General features: G+C 40.0%; 2 protein-coding genes across 6 annotated transcripts in view; one reads left to right on the forward strand and one right to left on the reverse strand.

Moving 5' to 3' along the window:
* The window catches only part of LOC147112632 (intron Large complex component GCFC2-like), a 79,350-nt gene extending 73,511 nt beyond the window's left edge, over positions 1-5,839 (forward strand). For 2 of the 4 annotated variants that reach the window (XM_085997089.1, XM_085997091.1), the window contains 4 exons: positions 1,333-1,399; positions 2,399-2,545; positions 3,691-3,842; positions 4,978-5,839. In XM_085997089.1, coding sequence (XP_085853215.1) covers positions 1,333-1,399; positions 2,399-2,545; positions 3,691-3,842; positions 4,978-5,095 — 484 coding nt within the window. In that variant the 3' untranslated portion in view covers positions 5,096-5,839. Of the gene's footprint in view, positions 1-61; positions 196-1,332; positions 1,400-2,398; positions 2,546-3,690; positions 3,843-4,977 lie in introns of those variants that run through there. The other 2 variants (XM_085997092.1, XM_085997093.1) reach the window with 2 other exon arrangements.
* mrpl19 (mitochondrial ribosomal protein L19) lies at positions 41-19,339 on the reverse strand. 2 transcript variants are annotated; one of them, XM_085997095.1, is made up of 7 exons: positions 19,247-19,339; positions 17,271-17,394; positions 12,682-12,800; positions 10,001-10,135; positions 8,740-8,921; positions 6,792-7,039; positions 41-1,391 (listed from the first exon to the last, which is right to left on the reverse strand). In XM_085997095.1, exons 1-6 carry the CDS (start codon positions 19,299-19,301, stop codon positions 6,818-6,820), a joined length of 837 nt encoding a protein of 278 aa, XP_085853221.1. In that variant the 5' UTR covers positions 19,302-19,339; the 3' UTR covers positions 41-1,391; positions 6,792-6,817. The 2 variants fall into 2 exon arrangements, with proteins under 2 accessions (XP_085853221.1, XP_085853220.1); XM_085997094.1 differs by lacking the exon at positions 41-1,391 and having other exon boundaries at positions 6,486-7,039.
* Between the last annotated feature and the right edge of the window lie 550 nt (positions 19,340-19,889).

Here is a 19,889-nt window from a genome sequence, read left to right on the forward strand (position 1 = left end):
ATATCCAGAAATACATTGTACCTTAATTAAAAAAAAAAAATTATTGTGACTGTCATGACAGTTCTCTGTGTCATGATGGCTCAATCTGTCAATTTTCTTCCTCTGGTTAATTGTGTGAAAGCCCACGTACAGCACGGGATAACAGGTCTTCAAATTCTTCCTTGGAGATGTCAGACACGGTTGTATGTGAACAGGGTATGTATATAATGATAAACAGTATCTGGTACAAGGCAAAACACAAAAGTCCTGGCCCCTTTATTTAGTCATCTACAATTTTCTGCCTATTAAATTTATTTGGCAAAATGGGCCATTTAGAGTATTTAGTGCTAGAGTTTCCTTCTCCTTCAACATCATTTCCTCCACCTGTCCCAAAAAATGGAATATTGACATAATTACAGATATTCGTTTGGAGAAGTTGTACAAGTGGAGGCAAATTTTTAAATAATCTTTTGAGTTTAATAGAGATGATAATTAACGGCCATTATGGAGTCATAGAATTTTACAGCACAGGAGACCATTAGGACAATCACACCTGTGCCAGCTTTCAAACAGCTGTCCCCATGATTCTTTTCCCTTGCATTTTCCCCACACCCTTTTACATTTTAATTTTTCCATTTAAAAGTTAATTCTTCTCCCACCGCTGTTTCTGGTAGAGCATTCTATTCTTCACAACCCTTTGCATAAAAAATTCTCCTAACCTCCCTTTATATTTTTGGTGATGATCCTACATTTATGTCCTCTAGTTACTGACTCAATAATCAGTGGAAGTTACTTACCACTTCTCACAATTTTTAACACCTCTATCACATCTTCTCATAATCTTCTAATGAAGATAGCCTCAGTTTTTTCTAGTCTCTGCTCAGAACTAAAACATCTCATCTCTGGAATCATCTTCGTGAATCACCCCTATACCCTCTCCATGACTTTAGAAAGGATATCAAAGAAAGGTGCACAAAACTGGATACAATATTCTAACTGCGGCCTAACTAATTTATATTGGTTTAGCATTACCACTTTGCTTTTGTACTTTATAATATGCCCCTGTTTATAAAACAGAGTCCGTACAGTTGTTTTTTTATGATATCAACTTTCTTCCCACTTTTAAAGATTTGTCTGTCTGAATCCGATCTCTGCTCCTCTACTCCTTTTATTTACCCTTTAGTTTATATATCCTCTCATTATTACTCCCAGAAGATTGAGTAGTTAGCATAATACAAATATGCATCAGATTTAGATTTTTACAACAGATATTAATAGATTGTGCTGTAGAACCTGTGTATTCAATATATCTGAGTTCTTCAGGTACACTTCTTCTTCACTTCATTTTGACAGTGTACTGGAAGATCGAATATCAATCCATTCTCAGTTTCAGGAAAGACAGTTCTGGTCAGCTGTGAAGGTAAGAAGGCATCTATTGGACAAAGATATTGTGTTTACAGACACTCTCTTTAGAGGGTGTCAGAAGTAAAGCTGTTGAATGTAATCATTTTTTCATGTTTGTGAACAGACTGGCATTAATGTATAATTATATTTAAATAAAGGGGCCTAGGACTTCGATAACTGAACACACTATTGTCAGTGCAACCAGTTGAATAGAATTGCCTGCTAAGTACTTCATATACCATCCGTGTTAAGAATCTGCTTTGTTTAAGGATAAGAGAATTACTGTTCCTGGCACATATTACAGTATCTGGATTAAATAGTGAAAAAACAAGAGAAAAAGACCAATCCAATAACTAATAAAAATACCGTTTGTGATCTTGACTGTGTAGGGTGGTTGGGAAAATGCAGAGTGGAGACCTGGCACTTCCCATAGGAAGAAAAAAATTTGTAAGACCGGTTGCACTTTCTCCAGCTAATTTACAGTGTGCTCTTAACAGAGTCCTGTCTGTTTGTAACAGTTAACCTGTCTGATTTTTCGACCTGAGAATAGTGTAAAGCCCAGAAGATCTAGAGCGGGGAGAAAATAAAACCACAAATACAACAATTGATAAAAAGAGATAAAAGTGATGTCAGAAATATAAAGGAACAAATAGGGAGACAAATGAACAAAACAGTGATAATCGGGAAAGGAAGTAAATGTCAGAAAAGGTATAAAAGTGGAATATCTTAAAGAATCAAGTTTGAGGAAATTGTCATGAGGTGTCTATATTCTAGTACATCACCTTGTGTCTGCTTTGGAAAATCATTTAAATAACATTTGACATAACCACATCTAATAAAAGACAATTTATTTCTATAGCTACTTGTTATAGAATAAAACTGATATTCTTGCTGTTCCTAATTTTACACTATATATTTTTGAAAATTTCATTTTTTTGTAATTTATGACAATACTTCACTAAAATGCTTTACATATGGTTATCAGGATTTTAAAAATTATTTAATCTGTTTTTAGCTATTAGGTAATATTCTTCAGTGGGATGGCCTGTTACCAGACCAGATTCTACAAGACATGGGTCTAGACAAACTCCTCAATCGCTACATTTTACTAATCCTTCAAACTTCTCTGCCTGTTCCAGAAACGATAAAGAAGTGTAAAAAGGTAAATAAAAGGTTGTGGATGTATTACTTGGTAAATCAGATATGAATGACCTGTTTTCAAATATTTACTTTGTATAGTTGGGCAGTAAATGTGAGTTGGTCACAATATACTGTATTGTGAATAAATATTCTTATGATCTTAAATCCTAATTAAGAAAAATTGCAGTGAAGAGTTAAAATGTATTGCAGGAAGGCTTTCAAAAATCCTATTTGTGAGCTAGCCCTGGCAGGTATTAATGTACAGATATTTTTAAATATGTGTTTACATTTTTAGTGTGTTTAATTTTTGTATTTTGATGGTGGTCCCTTGTGTTGGGATCCCCACAGCCAGTACTTGTTTATTTCTCCGAAATGATGCACCATAATGGAGTGCTTTCTGATTCAATGCTGATCTAAGTACTGACTCAGAATAACATTTTCTTGTAGTTGCATGTTCTCCCAATAGCCAGTACTTGAGATTTCTCAAACATCACTTTACATCATATGAGTAAGTGAATCAAGACACTATGATGCACGGTGTTTTATATTTTGGAATATTACAGAATAAAATACCCTAAGAAAAGTTTATTCTCTCTGGTTGAGTAGGTGAGTAAATGAACTGTTCAGTGGAAAACAGAATCATATAGACGAGTAAGGTGTCGGGTTAACCTTTGATCTGTGCTGAGTTAGCTAATCTCAGTTATAGCAATAAGGGATGTTAAGGCTTAAGTATAACTTTTGTAACTGTAATGTGGTGTATTACTTTAAATCGTTGCTTTTCATAAATGCAACATCTTTTAGTTCACATGAAATGTTCTAATTTCCCCACGCACCTCCAGCTGCAAGCACTTGTTGCTGGGCTTCTAAAGATGCCACTGTGTTCTGGCTCTTTGATCTTTTCATTCAGGGATCACCTGCTTTCCCACTTGCTATAATAGCAGAACTGAAGTAAGTGTCAGGACTCTTGGGTGTTAACTCACAATCTGATGGCCATATTATTATGTGGAGTTTCGTTTTACAAAAACGATAGCTTTTTTATTTATTTAATTATTTTAACATTGTAGTACTTGGTGGTTTCAGTGCTTCTAGAACTGATGTAGCTAAATATCATATTTTTGGTAACTAGTGGAAAAATTATATTGACTGTTTCCCTTGTGTTCCCTGCAGATAATAGCTTGCTTTCCCAAGTATTGGTTTGAAAATCTGAAAAGACGAAGTAGCATTCCCCAACTGGAAAGCCTGTGTAGATATCTGTTGCAATCTATTCGTACCATATATGAAAATGATGCAATGATTCCAGATACAGAGAACAGTGGCAGGTGAATTAAATGTTCTTGATGGGGAACTAAACCCAAAGAACAAACTTGATTTATTTTCATTATGCTGTTCAATTTTCCCCAGTGAATTTCTGTTTAGTTGGTGTTCTTGGGTGTTTAGGACATCTGTTGTAGGTAAATGATTCAATACCACATTGACATCACTAAAGGTGGAGGTGTAAGAAAATTACAAAATAATTTACTTTTTCCCCACAGTCCCAAAAAAATCTAATTCCAGGGTAACAGACAGCTATGCAATTGCTATCAAAGTTTGATCAAACTATATGTCAAACACGTCAGCAGATCCTTTTATCTTTTTGGTTGTTGATGACTTGGCAAAAATCTGCATTCCATAAATGTCAGCTTGGTTCAGTTGCTAGCACTCTTACCTTTTGAGAAGGTTATAGGTTCAACCCTCACTACAGACTTAAGCACATCATTTTGGCTGACACTTTGGTGTAGTATTGAAGGATGCTGTCTTTTGCAAGTCATTAATCTGAGGCTCCATTTGCCTGCTAAGAGGTGTAAAAAAATCCTGTGATACTATTTAAAGGACAGGGGATTTTCCCACTGTCTTGGCCAACATTAATCCCTGAGCCACCATTACCAAAACAGATTATCTGACCATTCATTCCTTTGCTGTGTGGGCTGCCATGTTTGCTTATATAACTTGAGTACACTTCATAAGTAATTTAGTGGTTGTAAATTGCTTTGGGACATCCTGATGTAATAAGGCACTATACAAATGCAAGTTTTCTTAATGTAAGTAACTTAAAGTGGTACCATATTGAGTTTAATATGTGCTCCGTCTCCTGCAGATCTACATATTAAAGTAAATAAAATAGGGAGAGATCTATGCAGCGAACCCCTACCAGCATGTTGTGTAGTTTTATTGTACTGTAAATTAGTTTTTATGTTGAGCATATTATCTACTCAATACAATGAACTCAAACTGAAAGTCCATAGAAATCTTGCCTATTCAATAAAATTAAGTCTGCCCTAATAAATCTACATAGTGGTTTATGTTGTAATGTATGGTTTACCTATTACCCTTACATTTGTGATGCTCAGACTGCAAAACTACCACTAAACCATTTAAAATCCTTGATTTGTAATTACTTTTTTTCTGTCTCCCCAGAGAAGCAATAAAAGAAATGGTTAAGATGTTAGGCCTGATCCATGCCCTGGATCATACCGAGACCATCATCAACGAGTGTAAATTAGAAGATTTGGAGTGGATTTTCAAAGGAAACTGATATGTGTGTGAACTCGGCCATGCGTTCTTTAAAGATGATACATGAACAATGAAATCTTTCACCATAGTGATGCATTCACTGATGGTATGATCCTCAACTATGGCTGTCTGGTGTCTTTTTTATAACTTGAAACCAGACGGAAAAAAATCTACTTGACCATAAGTCATTCACATAATTTGTAAGAGTACCTCCAAATCATTAATGATGTATGAGGAAAAACAGACTGATTTACAGTGTCACACTAGTTCATTTGATGTTCTCTTCTATATTGTATTATAGAATGGTTAGACTAAATCTAAACGACAGCAGTAACCTGGGGATAAATTAGTTTCCCAAAAAATTGTTCACTTGTAAAGGACATCTTTACTGTTTGTAAATGCTAATTTATGTATAATCTTTACACGTTTAAACTTGTCAAGCAGAACAATACCATGGGGGGAAAATAGTTTTCTATCTTCCCTCCACAAAAAGGGAAAAAGTCACCAAGTGTCTTCTCCCTCGAGAGAGATTATCTGTTTTTGTCAGTGTTGGATCACTGTCCTTCCTACTGTGGATTCTGATCCTACTATTAGAACACAAGTAAAAGATAGAAACTTGCCAAGATATCTTGTATTCAGTACTTATGAGTTTGTGGATTATCTACTGCTAAAGCAAATTCTAAGTTTGTATAAAGTATTGCACTGTACTACAACTTTGATTATAAATTATAGATAATACTGATCATTAAACAAATTTTTTCCAACATCCCATTGCAGTTTCATGTGATTTTGGATTTTTTAGTAAAAGAAAATTGGTGAAGTTCATTATCCTGACCAAGAATTGCATTTTTCCTGACTGAAAACTTGAGCCGTGTCCCTCCCTTATGGTGGTATAGCTTTGTACTCTAGGGATTATGGTATAAATTTGTGGCTGTTCATAAAAAAAATTTTTTAGTCACTGTTCAGATGTATGATCCACCAATTAAGATCACCCAGGAGGAACATAGACTACCCATTCAAAAGATGCAAAATGATTAGAACTGGAGCTGTTGCAGCTGCAGCTCAGTTATGACACCTGCTTGTTGAACATGTTCTTGCAACAAGTGAAGATTAATTCTGTGTACATCAGGATTGCTGGGAGTATGTTCCAGGTGGAGCATTCCTCTTGCCACTGTCGCTGCACTAGTCCTGGCCAACATTTTGTTTTCTTTTACCTTGTCCCCAGGCGTACTAACCTGTCACCTTACATTGTCTTTTTAAAAAAAAAAAAAATTCCTCCTCTACTGGCTCCTGCCTGAAGTGTATTAAATATTTGAAACAAATGTTTTCTTTTCAAGTTTGCATTTACCTTAATAGCACTACCCAGGCAACAATGACAGCCAGGACAAAGTGAACAGAATCTGATTACACAGTTTAAATGCACTTTACATCTTTATAATTAGCATATTTTTGTGAAAGTGATGCAATTTAAAGACTGATCGGTCAGGGCTTTTCCAACCAAACCCTCAGTTCAAGTTGATTTCTATTCAGTGATCAAACACAGGGAATGTTCTTTTAGAATTATAAATGTGAGCATAACATATACTCTCCCATGTACAGGACAAACACTGTTGAAAGCTGGTTTTAAAAACAAACTAACTTATTACTGAGTATGAAACACTACATTATTCTAATCTTTGTCTCTGGTACCAACAGTTATGACAATTGTTCAATCTTACTGGCAGTGCTCGATTCCCTAGAAGTCTCATTTATTCAGCTCTCTTTGTAAGTCCAACTCGATATTTTTCTCTATCTTGGATGTGTCATATTCTCTCATCATATCATATTCAAGCCAGGGCTTATCGTGCTTTTTGGCTTTCTCCATTTGTTCTTCTGTGAGGCACAGATCAAATCGTATACCCTGCACCTTGAACTGTGGACGTTCCCAGCGTTTTGACCATGGTTTTGGTTTCATTTTTACTTTCAGCTGTATTTTTTAAAAAAAAAGTCAGAAAAGGCAATAGCTCAAGAGGCAAGCTGCACACTTATTTTAGAAACTGCACTTCATTATTTACACCCCTTTTTTTTTGGTAGTTTAAAAAATAAAACAGTGTGACTGTTGCCAATAAACTGGAATCTGCGCAGAAGCAAGCTGCGCACTCCAACAACCGGAAGTGTGATGTTTCTGCTTTTTTTTAAAATTATAAACAAGCACGCTCCCCGGCTTTTAATTTTTTTTAAACTAGCCCGCTCCCGTGACTAACCAGAAGCGCGCAAACGCTTCCGGTTCGTTGGCAGCAGTCGTGTCCAAAATAAAATCACTAATATTAGCAACTTGATTAGTCACCAATTCAGATGTCTTTCCTCTATCAGGAGCTAATATCTTAACATATTGAAGGGCAGCACGGTGGCATAGTGGTTAGCACTGTTGCCTCACAGCGCCAGAGACCCGGGTTCGAATCCGGCCTCGGGCGACTGTCTGTGTGGAGTTTGCACATTCTCCCCGTGTTTGCGTGGGTTTTCTCCGGGTGCTCCGGTTTCCTCCCACAGTCCAAAGATGTGCGGGTTAGGTTGATTGGCTATGATAAATTGACCCTTAGTGTTAGGGGGATTAAATACGTGGGGTTACGGGGATAGGGTGGGATATGTGTTGGTGTAGGGGTTACGGGGATCGGGTGGGATATGTGTCGGTGCAGGCTCGATGGGCCGAAATGGCCTCTATCTGCACTGTGGGGTTTCTGTGATTCTGTGATATGTCGGGGTTGTAAAATATCCCTAGAAACTAGGTAATATCGACAAGTTCACTTGTTTGCGATAATGGCATTGCAATTTTCATGCAAACATACAACCTTTTCCTGGCATTTGTAGTGAGGCTCTTTCAGCATTCCCGGTCTTGAAAATGTAACACTTGCATTATATTCTATACATGCATTTTTACAAATGCTAGATTGATAGTAAAATTGAACTGTACACCCTCTTCAAATCTAACTACAAATTTATACTAAGGATAATTCTGCAGACAGGGCATTTTAAACTTTAATTTGCAAAATTGTATAAATAGAGCATTTTAGGATTGGCGTTTTATAGAAAAATATAAGCCACCTAGTTCAGCTGACATAATTTACACCATGTAGGTATTGAATTTATTCAGTTTAGAGTATCTGGGGCCAAAATGCCGCAGGAGTGCTGCTGTCTCCTGTAGGACACAGCAAAATCTCCAGGAACGTATTCTGGATCTCCAGTATTTCTTTTGTCTTTTAAGGCCCAAAACTTCTGTTTGCACCTTACAAGGCAAATGATGGCCAGGTGGCAGAGCATTGTTAAGCCAAGAGTTCTCGTTCCTGGACCTAGGGGAGAACCCTGTGTGTGGTGGTACACTGGCATCCACAATGGTATATTGTAGTGCCTGCATCACTGGCTGAGACTGGCTAGCTCAGCACAGATCATGAACTGACTGCACCATCCCACTTTACATGGCTCAGTATTAGATCATGTAGTCTATTTACCAAACGAGCCACTAAGGTAGCTCCAACACAAACTTTACGTAGAAACTTGATAGTCCATCAAAACTTTAAAAAACATTCTAGGCTGGGTGATAAATGGCTATGAAAAGTACATAGAATCTAGAATATTGAAATCTAATACTTGCATAACTTTCATACTGATAAAAAGCATACAGTGTCTTACTGAATTGACAGGGGCCTCCGAACTAGTAGGGTAAGGCACAGGCTTCATGTTAAAATCAAAAGTGCTGTACTCTGGTAGAGCATCACGAAGGTACATTAGGTTACCATCTAGCCTCTTTTCCAGCTTCAGCACGTCAATCTGCTGAATTCGAGGGCTATACAGATCATAGCAGATCTCAACACCTAGAATGAATAAGAAACACCATTAATTTGCTACAAATTTAATTCAAAATTGTCATTATAAAACAGTAACTACAAAGCAACCCTTATCAAAAATTATAATTGCCAATATGCCCAATACCAGATGTGGTCCTGCTGCTCCCTTGCATTTTTCTTGGCAAAACATATAAAGGCATAAAAACAAACGAAACACTGGATACCAATTTTTTCGGTTGGTAAATCTAAAACCATGCTGTTGACAGCTCTTACTACTCTGAGCACAACACAGTTTTTTTTTTAAATTCATACAAACAAGGACCAAAACATTTACATTAAAACTGTAGTGACAATGCAAAGCAGTTTCACCAATGCTGCAGTTATTGTCTGGAGTCGGGAGCCAACCTGGCACCAGGTTGAAGCACGGGGAGGCTGCTTTGGAATCATTGTAGGTCTTCACACCTGATTTACACCAACATTAAACCTGGAGCACTTTAGCACAATTAAAAGCAAACATGATCTGGTCTAACCTAGGAGCACAACGAGAAGATGGTACCATGTACCGCAAACGTTAATTTTTAAATGACAATGTATCTGTAACAGCAAAGATGGGAGAAAGATATGTCTCTGCCTCAATCTTATTAAAGAAGTTACCTGCTGGATGCTTTTATAGGAAAGCTTGTACATGAAGATGGCAACCATGAAATGGTTCAAATATCTTTTCATAGTAAAGAAAAAATGGCTGAGACATGGTGAGCCGATTTTCACATTTATTACTAAAAATGTATGTCTTGGAAGCAACTATAGCCATTCAGAGCCCACTTTCAGCAGTCAGCTTCTGAAGCCATTTTCCTGTTTGGATGAATATTTTCAGCACGAGCAGCGGGACAATTGTCTCTATAAGCTCAATTCAAAATGGATTTTTAATGTGTTTCTTATATACTGCAATCTTCATCATCTCTATAAAATGACTCCATCACTGATCTTTTCTAACTAATAAGCTGAAGGTTTTTAAAAGGTTATCTCTTAAAACAAAAACATTTTAACCACCTTCATAATGCTTTTTATACAAATTTAAAAATTAATGACAAACATTAAAAACTTACCTTGTCCATCTATGATATTTCTAAGGACAAAAGTAGCCCCTAATCCTTTTCCCGATCGTTGGGTGCAGATTCCAACAAATCTGTTGGCGTTGCTATTAACATGTGTGTCTGCCATACTAACAGCAAGGATACTTCCTATTGGCAAAAAAGATGCAAGTGTTAAAGAGTAGTGTAGACATCTTATTCACTAAATGTTTGAACCAAAGTATTCCAAATAATCTCCCTGATCTGGGACTTTAACTGTCTTTTCAATTCAGAAATTTGTCCACTACAGTCCAATATCATGAACAAGCAATACAGAAGTGGCAGTGAAATGTGATACAAAAGCGAAATACTGCGGATGCTGTAAATCTGAAATAAAAGCAGAAAATGCTGGAAATACTCAGCAGGTCTGGCAGCATCCGTGGAGAGAGAAACAGAGCTAACGTTTCAGGTCGATGACCTTTCTGAAACATTAACTCTGTTTCTCTCGCCACAAATGCTGCCTGACCTGCTGAGCAATGTTCTTGCTAAGCTGCGCGGCCGGACAGCGATCTGGAGGTTCCGCGCAGGCCGCTCACCGGCTTTTCTATGGGAGAAACCGCGTATGCGCGAAAATTTGAACGGGCCACGCAGGCGTTTAAAGAGACCGCACACTAAAAAAGAGGGAACATTGCTGCTGAGTATTTCCAGCATTTTCTGCTTTTATTTCAGTGAAATGTGGTGTTCCTTATGATGATAAATAACAGAATGTAGTGCAAGGAGGATAGTATAGAAGGGCGATGTTGTGTACAGTTACCATTGTTTACAATGACTCCTTCATTAACTACGTGCTTAGTGCTTATTCCATCAGTAACACAAACCCAGAGTGCCTAACAGCCAAGAACCAAGATTAAAATAGAGTCCATTAGACTGAGACTGGTCCAATGGACCAGTTAATATAGCCCAGCACTGATACACATTTCCATATCTAGGAACCTTCACAAACAACCTCGTACTCAGAAATGTGTTTGTGGGAAAAACTCAATAACCGTACTCCCAAACTCAAGATACGAAAGTCAATGAAATTTTAACACACCTTTTGTGGTAACCACAGCCCCATTTTATTTTCAACTGCTTAGAAAATCCCTTTACTGCAAAAGAAAAAGGAACCCTGGCCGTGGGAATCCATAGAGTCCCCATTTCTATTTGCCACTTTAGGAAAAAAAATTCAGCTTCCAATTAAAAATGTTCCAAAAGTAAAATATTTTTGTAAAGATGAATTAAATCTCATTAACTGATTTAAAATATATTTTGTTCCAACAAATATTTTCGTTTTAAAGCTTCTATTGTACCACATTGAGTGTATTCGTAATTAATTCTTTATCTGTTTGGGTTCAAAAAAATAAGATGCAAACTACATTCTTATGGGAAGTGACAAATCCATTGTGAAATACTATGTATACAACAGCTGAGTGTAAAAAGGGTTACCTTATGTTAATTCTTTCAACAGAAACTGCAATGTGTCAGCTGCAAGCATTCTTTCACACACCTTTGCTTGCAGCTAAAAGTCACTTTTCTGAGTAACGATACATAAAAATACTGTGGCAGAACTGAGTGGACAGTGGTACATATTTAAAATATAATGCAAAAAAGTGCAGTATATGTGCATTATTCTCACTCTCTTCTCTCTTAGGCAGTCCCTCGGAACCGAGGATGACTTGCTTCCACATTAAAAATGAGTTCACAGGTGACTGATGAGTTCAATGTGGGACCTACAGTCTCTGTCACAGGTAGGGCAGATGGTGGTTGAAAGGGCGTTGGGTGGGGTGCTTGGGTTGACTTGCGCTTGCTCCCGGCAAAGAGACTCGAGGTGTTCGGCGCCTTCCCGGATGCTTCTCCTCCACTTTGTGCGGCCTTGGGTCAGGGATGCCCAGGTGTCAGTGGGGATGTTGCACTTTTTCAAGGAGGCTTTGAGGGTGTCCTTGAAGCGTTTCCTCTGCCCACCTGGGGCTCTCTTGCCGTGTCGGAGCTCCGAGTAGAGCGCTTGTTTTGGGAGTCTCGTATCGGGCATGCGGATAATGTGACCTGTCCATCGGAGTTGATTGAGCGTGGTCAACGCTTCAATGCTGAGGATGTTGGCCTGAGCGAGAACACCGACGTTGGTGCGCCTATCCTGCCAATGGATTAGTAACAGACTAGCTACCCATCAGGAGATGAGGGTCACCATATAGTAAAGTGATTGGATGCATTAAAGCACAATGAATAAACTGCATAAACAATAGTGGTCAAGGGTAGATTGTTAATATATCTGCATTTAGTGGCTTAGGAGGGCTCCTATGTACATAGACAGCATTTGGGATCCTTCCTACCCCCACCCCTGATCTCATCAGTTGTACAACCTAAAATTCAGTTGTGTCACAATGATCACTAAAACCACTCTCACGAAGGTAGTGCTCAACAATTTGCTTGCAATGCAATCAATGCACTGTACAAATAATGCATTATATAAAATAGAAATGTACATAGTGATCATTAGCTGCAGGTGACATCACATGGACCCAACAATTACATAGCTGTAGTATAACTAACAGTTTTCTATTACATGGTCCATAAAAAGAGTTTAGTAAAACATGTTCTTCACAATGCAATACTACATTTTACGTTCAGCTAATTTACTTATATAAACAAGTGCAATTTATTAAAGTTGTAATATTACTAACCTACGTAGAATTCTGGTATGTTGAGCACTTTACGCCTCTGAATCATATCCTTTCTCTCTATGCTGAATTTTAGGGGATTTGTCCTTCCTCTTCGCATTATGAACTCGGGACTTACAAACCTGTTTGTTGGAGAATATTACATTAGTTTAAATTATTTGAAAATATTCATCAATCAGGATTTATCATTATTTAACTTAAGGATAGAGGAAGTAATAATTAATTCTGTAAAGCCTGTTCTGCTAAAACTTCAAAGATAAAATGTAATCTATTGTTTAAGAAACAGAAATTTTAGCACAGGGAGAGTTCCACATTCAACGGATCATCCTTCGCCATTTCCGCCACCACCAAATGCATCTTCCCCTCACCTCCCCTTTCAGCATTCCGTAGGGACCGCTCCCTCCGCGACACCCTTGCCCACTCCTCTATCACCCCCAACACCCCTTCTCCTTCGCCTGGCACCTTCCCGTACAAGCGCAGGAGATGCAACACATGCCCTTATACCTCCCCCCTTCCCACTGTCCAGGGCCCCAAACACCCCTTCCAGGTGAAACAGCGATTTACTTGTACTTCTTGCAATTTAGTATACTGTATTCGCTGCTCACGATGTGGTCTCCTCTACATTGGGGAGACCAAACGCAGATTGGGTGACCGCTTTGCGGAACACCTCCGTTCAGTCTGTAAGGGGGACCCCGAGCTTCCGGTCGCCTGTCATTTTAATTCACCGCTCCATTCCCACTCAGACCTCACCGTCCTCGGCCTCTTGCATTGTTTCACGGAAGCTCAGCATAAGCTCGAAGAACAGCACCTCATCTTTCGATTAGGCACTTTACAGCCCTCTAGACTCAACACAGAGTTCAACAATTTCAGATCATAACCTCAGCCCCTATCAAATTTATATTTTTTATCCACACTTTTTGTTTGTGCCTTTTTCCCCCCTCCCACATGGCAGCTGTCTTTCATTCTGCCAGTGCCATTCACACTTCATCTGGAGCCATCCTTTGATTCTTAACCTGTCCCATTACCATCTCCTCTTGCCTTGAATGTCTCTTAAGGCCTCTTTACTTCTCCTGCCTTCCATCCTATCACAGACCTTCGCTTTTGTTCTTTCATCCCCTCCCCCATTTCCCAGCCCCTAAACTTGCTTTTAAATCTGCTCCATTTCCTGCTTTTTTCCAGTTCTGACGAAAGGTCTTCGACCTGAAACATTAACTCTGTTTCTCTCTCCACGGATGCTGCCTGGCCTGCTGAGTTTTTCCAGCGTTTTCTGTTGTTATTTTAAGAGATCAGTCAGCCCTCTTTAGCCATGGTGCAATTAGGCCCATAACAAGGGATAATTTTACAAAGTCCTATTTCCTTCCCAAATAAATCCCATTTTCCTGCTTTCTCCCCATACCCTTTTATCTTTCAGTAATTGTCCAGTATCTTTTCAAATGCTGAATCGGTTTAGCATTGATCACGTGTGGCAAAGCACACATTCCGTTAACACTTTGAATAGATTTCTTCTAATCTGCCCTTTATCTAGTGCTTTTCTTGAGATCATGGCCTCTTCTCTTTGATTTACATCCCAATTGAAATAATCTATATTTACCTTGTCCATTTCTTCTATCATTTTCAACACCTCTATTATCCTCCTCAATCTTCTGCGTTCAAGAGCCTTTCCACATAACTCACAGCTTTCACCCCATTTTAATTTAGCTGAAGATCGGGTTGACCAATGCCATTGTTTGCATCCACTAACACTGATTCCATCCTCCTCCCTAGCACCTCTCAGACTGTATAAGACTGCGTGAAACCTTGACGTGCTTTGAACACCACATCCTCGATCACCAAGACCACTTATTTCCATTCTGAAACACTGTCCACCTCCTCTATTGCAGCTCCTCCATTGCTGAAACCATAATCCATACTTTTATCACTTCCAGAATTGATTATTCCCATGCTTGCCTCGCTGACCCTCCCTCGTCCAATCTCCATAAACTCTAACTTGTTTAAATTACAACATGATGTATTCTGGTCTGCATTAAACCCATCACTCGTGGCCTTACAGACCTACATACCTTTCTGCCCCCAATGCATTACATTTAAAATCCTCGCACCCATCTTCAAATCCCTCCATAGCCTCACTCTATTCTACCTCTACAACCTCCTCCAGACTTACTTTCTCTCCCACATCTAAGTCATTAATATAGATTATAAATAGCTGAGGCCCCAGCACTGATCCTTGCTGCACCCCACTAGTAACAGCCTGCCAACCTGAAAATGATTTGTTTATTCCTACTCTCTCTTTTCTGTCCTTTAACCAATCTTCTAACCATGCTAATATATTACCACCAATTCTGTGAGCCCGTATCTTGTGCAACAACCTTTCGTGTGGCAACTTATCTAATGCCTTTTGAAAATCCATAGATACTACATCCACTGGTTCCCCCTTATCTACCCTGCTAGGTCCATCCTCAAAAAACTAATAGATTTGTCAAACATGATTTCCCTTTCATAAAACCATGTTGACTCTGCCTAATCATATTATGATTTTCTAAGTGCCCTGTTAGCACTTCCTTAATAATGGATTCCAGCATTTTCCCAACGACTGATGTCAGGCTAACTGGCCTGTAGTTTCCCGTTTTCTCTCTCCCTCCTTTTTGAATAGCGGGGTTACATTTGCTACCTTCCAATCCATTGGGACCGTTCCAGAATCGAGGGAATTTTGGAAGATCACAACCAATACATCAACTATCTCTGCAGCCACCTCTTTTAGAACCTGAGGATGTAGGTCATCAGGTCCAGGGGATTTGTTGGCTTTTCAAGGAGAATCTCCATCTGGAATTTATCTCTCCATGTGCCTAGACCGGTTGTCCTATATTCTCCCTTAGATTTTGCTACTCTTCTCAGTTTGGTATGATAAGCAAACTTTGATAAATCCAATTTTAAAAAAAAGCTATAAATATTATCTGCCTTTCAGCCATCTTTCTCTACCCACATTACCATGGGCCCTAATTTTCTCAAATCAAATTCTTAGGTGGCATTTGTCACAGTAATCAATACAACCTACACCTACATCCCCCACCCCCAAGTCTATACTTTCCATTATTCTTTCAAGTCAGTAAATACCTACCTTTCACAAATCCATGTGGACCATCACTCATCAGTCAGTGCCCCAGGTATTTATGTATGTATTTATCTATCTTATCATAGTCAAAGATTCACCTGCAATGGCTTCTCTTCCTGCTCCTGCACCGCCCCCTATTTCTCATCTACATGCTGTCCCTCAGCGACATCATCCAAAAACACAGCGCCAGTTTCCACATGTACGCTTACGATACCCAGCTCTACCTCGCCATCAATTCTTTCGACCCCTCCACGGTCTTTAGAACTGGATGAGCAGAAATTTCCTCCAATTAAATACTGGGAAGACCGAAGTCATTGTCTTCGGTTCCCACCACAAACTCCATTCCCTAGCCACTAACTCCATCCCTCTCCCTGGCAACTGCCCGAGGCTGAACCAGACTGTTCGCAACCTTGGTGTCATATTTGATCCTGAAATGATCTTCTAACCACATAACCGCGCCATCACCAAGGCCATCTATTTCCACCTCCAGAACATCGTCCAACTCCGCCCTTGCCTCAGCTCATCTGCTGCTGAAACCCTCATCCATACCTCTGTTACTTCTAGACTTAGACTATTCCAATGCACTCCTGGCCGGCCTCCCACGTTCTACCTGCCGTAAAATCTGCTGCCCGTGTCCTAACTCGCACCAAGTTCACCCATCACCACTGCGTCCACTGACCTACACTGGCTCCCGGTTAAGCAACACCTTGATTTTAAAATTCTCATCCTGGTTTTCAAATCCCTCCATTGCCTCACCCCTCCCTATCTCTGTAATCTCCTCCTGCTCTATAACCCTCCAAGTTATCTGTGGTCCTCCAATTCTGGCCTCTTGAGCATCCCCGATTTTAATCATTCCACCATTGGCGGCTGTGCCTTCAGCTGCCAAGGCCCTAAGCTCTGGAATTCCCTCCCTAAACCTCTCTACCTCTCTTTCCTCCTTTAAGACGCTCTTAAGCCTACCTCTCATCCTCCCTAGTATCTCCTTATGTGACTCTGTATCAGATTTTGTTTTATAATGCTCCCGTGAAGCGCGTTGGGACGTTTTACTACATTAAAGGTGCTATACAAGTACAAGCTGTTGTTATATTTTATCTCTAACTACGGTCTCTAATAATTATCCTACTACAACACAAGGCCAGCCAGTCGAGTTGCCTGGTTCACCTCTTTCTCCTTTCTGAATGGAGGTGTAATATTTACCACAGCTCTTGTACCTCATGATTTTTCAAAAATCATGGTTAATGCTCTGCTACCTCCTCACTATCCTCCTTTATTATTCTGGGGGGCATACCAGCTGATTTGTGATACAATCTATTTTTAGCACCCTTCTGACCCTCAATCATGTAAGTTTATAGAACAGAAAAGCATTATATTGAAATTGAATTTACTGGGATTAATATATTCAATCCTACATTTAAATGAAAATACCCATACTTTAGCAAATTTCATTTAATTTTCATGTTATAGAATAGTTTCTGTAACTTACCTTCTTTGTGTTGCTGCAGACTGTGTTTTGTCAATGATAACAGGTTTCGGTGGAGGCTGAAATTTTGAAGATCTGTCATCACCTGCAGAGGAACTTAAAAGCCTTACTGGTGAAAACAGAAGTCCTAAAAATAAAGAGACAGACAATAAGCATAACCTAAAAAGAAAATGTCAAATATCTGCTGCTTTGATTATTGAGATGCTCGAAATACTAAATTCCATCCAACTGGAGGTACTGTAGCACTTGCATTCCTGTCTAACATAAATCACGATAGCTGAGGAGTCTGAGCAGACTATACGTGAAAGGAAATACAGACCTGCAATATTCATTGGTCACTGGAGTTAATTTAAAGAAAAACTTGCATTTATATAGCGCCTTTCACAACCACCGGACGTCCCAAAGCGCTTTACAGCCAATGTAGGGAACACGGCAGCCAATTTGCACACAATAAGCTCCCACAAACAGCAATGTGATAATGACCAGATAATCTGTTTTAGTGATGTTGATTGAGGGGTAAATATTGGCCAGGACACCGGGGATAACTCCCTGCTCCTCTTCGAAATAGTGCCACGGGATCTTATACATCCACCTGAGAGAGTAGACGGGGGCCTCAGTTTAATGTCTCATCCGAAAGACGGCACCTTCAACACTCCCTCAGTACTGCATTGAAGTGTCAGCCTAGATTTTTGTGTTCAAGTCTCTTCTCTGGAGTGGGACTTGAACCCACAACCTTGTGACTCAGAGGTAAGGGTGCTACCAACTGAGCCACTGGCTGAATTTATTCGAAAGAGTCTAAATGTTACACTACTCATATTAAATCCATACATTATTTCTCTAACCAAATCCCCTGTGTTGTGCCTTTTCAACCAGGCTATTTACAAACAATAATGGACAAGTAAAGACCCTCTGATCCATCCAGCCTGTCCCATATATATATATATATAAAATATACTCTCCACCCCACCAAAAAACATGTGATCTACTTGGAAAGGTAAAAATCCAGGCCAATTTGTGGGGGAAAAAAAATCTGGAAAGTTCCTCTACGACCCACCTAGGCAATCAAAACTAGTCCAGATCACCACTCTGGCCCTGAATTCCCTGCAATACCTACTTTTTTTAAGGAGGTGATATCCACCCCAGCTAGAAACAAGTCCAGCTCTTGCTTGAGGATTAAAAATGCCATCACATTGGACACAATCCAAGACTGGATGTCAGACAAGCAGTCTAAAAGCACAGAGGCAGAGGAGGGGTTGAGAGAGGTGATGGGAGAGCTAGAACTGGGTGTCATCAGTGTACATGCCGAACCGAAACCCATGTCTTAGAATAATATTGCCAAGGGCTGGCATGTAGATGAGGAACAGAAGAGGACCAAGATCCTTGGGAGAGTCCTGAGGTAATATAATGGTGTGGGGGCAGAAGGAGATGCCATTCCTGGCTACCACCAAAAGAGGGCAGACAAGGGAAGAGAGGAATAAGACAGTGTGGTCGATCGTGTCAAAGGCTGTAAAGAGGCGAAGGAGGGATAGTCATAGAGGATATCATTTGTGACTTTGATTAGAGCCATTTCTGTGCTGTGTCAGGGGCAGTAACCTGACTGGAGTTGTCGCGGGAAAGATGGGCCCGGAATTGTGTGCGGGGCGGGGTCAACCACCTGGGATATTGTAGAAGCGACTCCACTGCAATAAATAAATGGGCTTCAAATAGTATTTATTTCTCAGGACGGTTTAGCCACCTTCAAACACAAGTGAGGGCCTCACTGCAAATAATGAGCGGACTGGCCCGACCGACCCGGTCACTTAATATTCAGCCCAGCCCAGAGTTTTGGATCTAAAGCAAACGCTGACTCCAACACAGGGGACGGGCTCCCGCCATGCCGACCCTCTCCAGAGTGGCACGGCTGCAGCTCGTCCGTCCGTCGGTCGGTTCCCCCGGGGCCTCGCGCCGCCTGCATTCCATTCCAACCATCGCTCGCTCACGTTTACTCGCGGAGGCGGCTCGAGATCCCAATACAACAGCTTCAACCGCCGCCATCTTCCCCGCAACTCTTCACTGCGCAGACTCGGGGGGGGGGAGGGCGTGGCTCAAACCCGAGGAAGACTTTCAAAGGACGAGTAGCAAGGACTGCGCATCAACAACTTAACCACTGCGCAGTGAACAACGGGGAGGAGCTGGGGAAAAGTAGAAAACAATCAGGGAAAAACGCAAGCCGCCCCAAATCGCCTGGTATTAAATGTAGAGAGCAAAGGAAAGTCAAGAACGAGGAAAGGCCATTCAGTTCTGATCAAGAACTATGTCTGAAACGTCAACATTTTCCTTTCTTTACAGATGTTGCCTGACTTGCAACATTTTCTGTTTTCATTCAGCCTATCTTGGTTAGTCCACAAAGAAAGACCCTACTGATCCCACCGATAGCATCTTTTGTTTATTCAAGTATGGGTTTCTTCAAGAGGGTAAATCGCACATAATAGAATGTACTGCATTTTCAACCTTCCTGGTGTTAATTTTCAGCTATCCACAAATGGATGTAAAAGATCCCATGGCACTATTTGAAGAAGAACAGGGGTGTTCTAGTGTCCTGACCAACATTTAACCCTCAACCAACGTCACTAAAACAGATTC

The sequence above is a fragment of the Somniosus microcephalus genome, chromosome 9, assembly GCF_052327205.1.
Source record: "Somniosus microcephalus isolate GS21.2 chromosome 9, FLI_Smic_1.0, whole genome shotgun sequence".
Taxonomy (NCBI): Eukaryota; Metazoa; Chordata; class Chondrichthyes; order Squaliformes; family Somniosidae; genus Somniosus; species Somniosus microcephalus.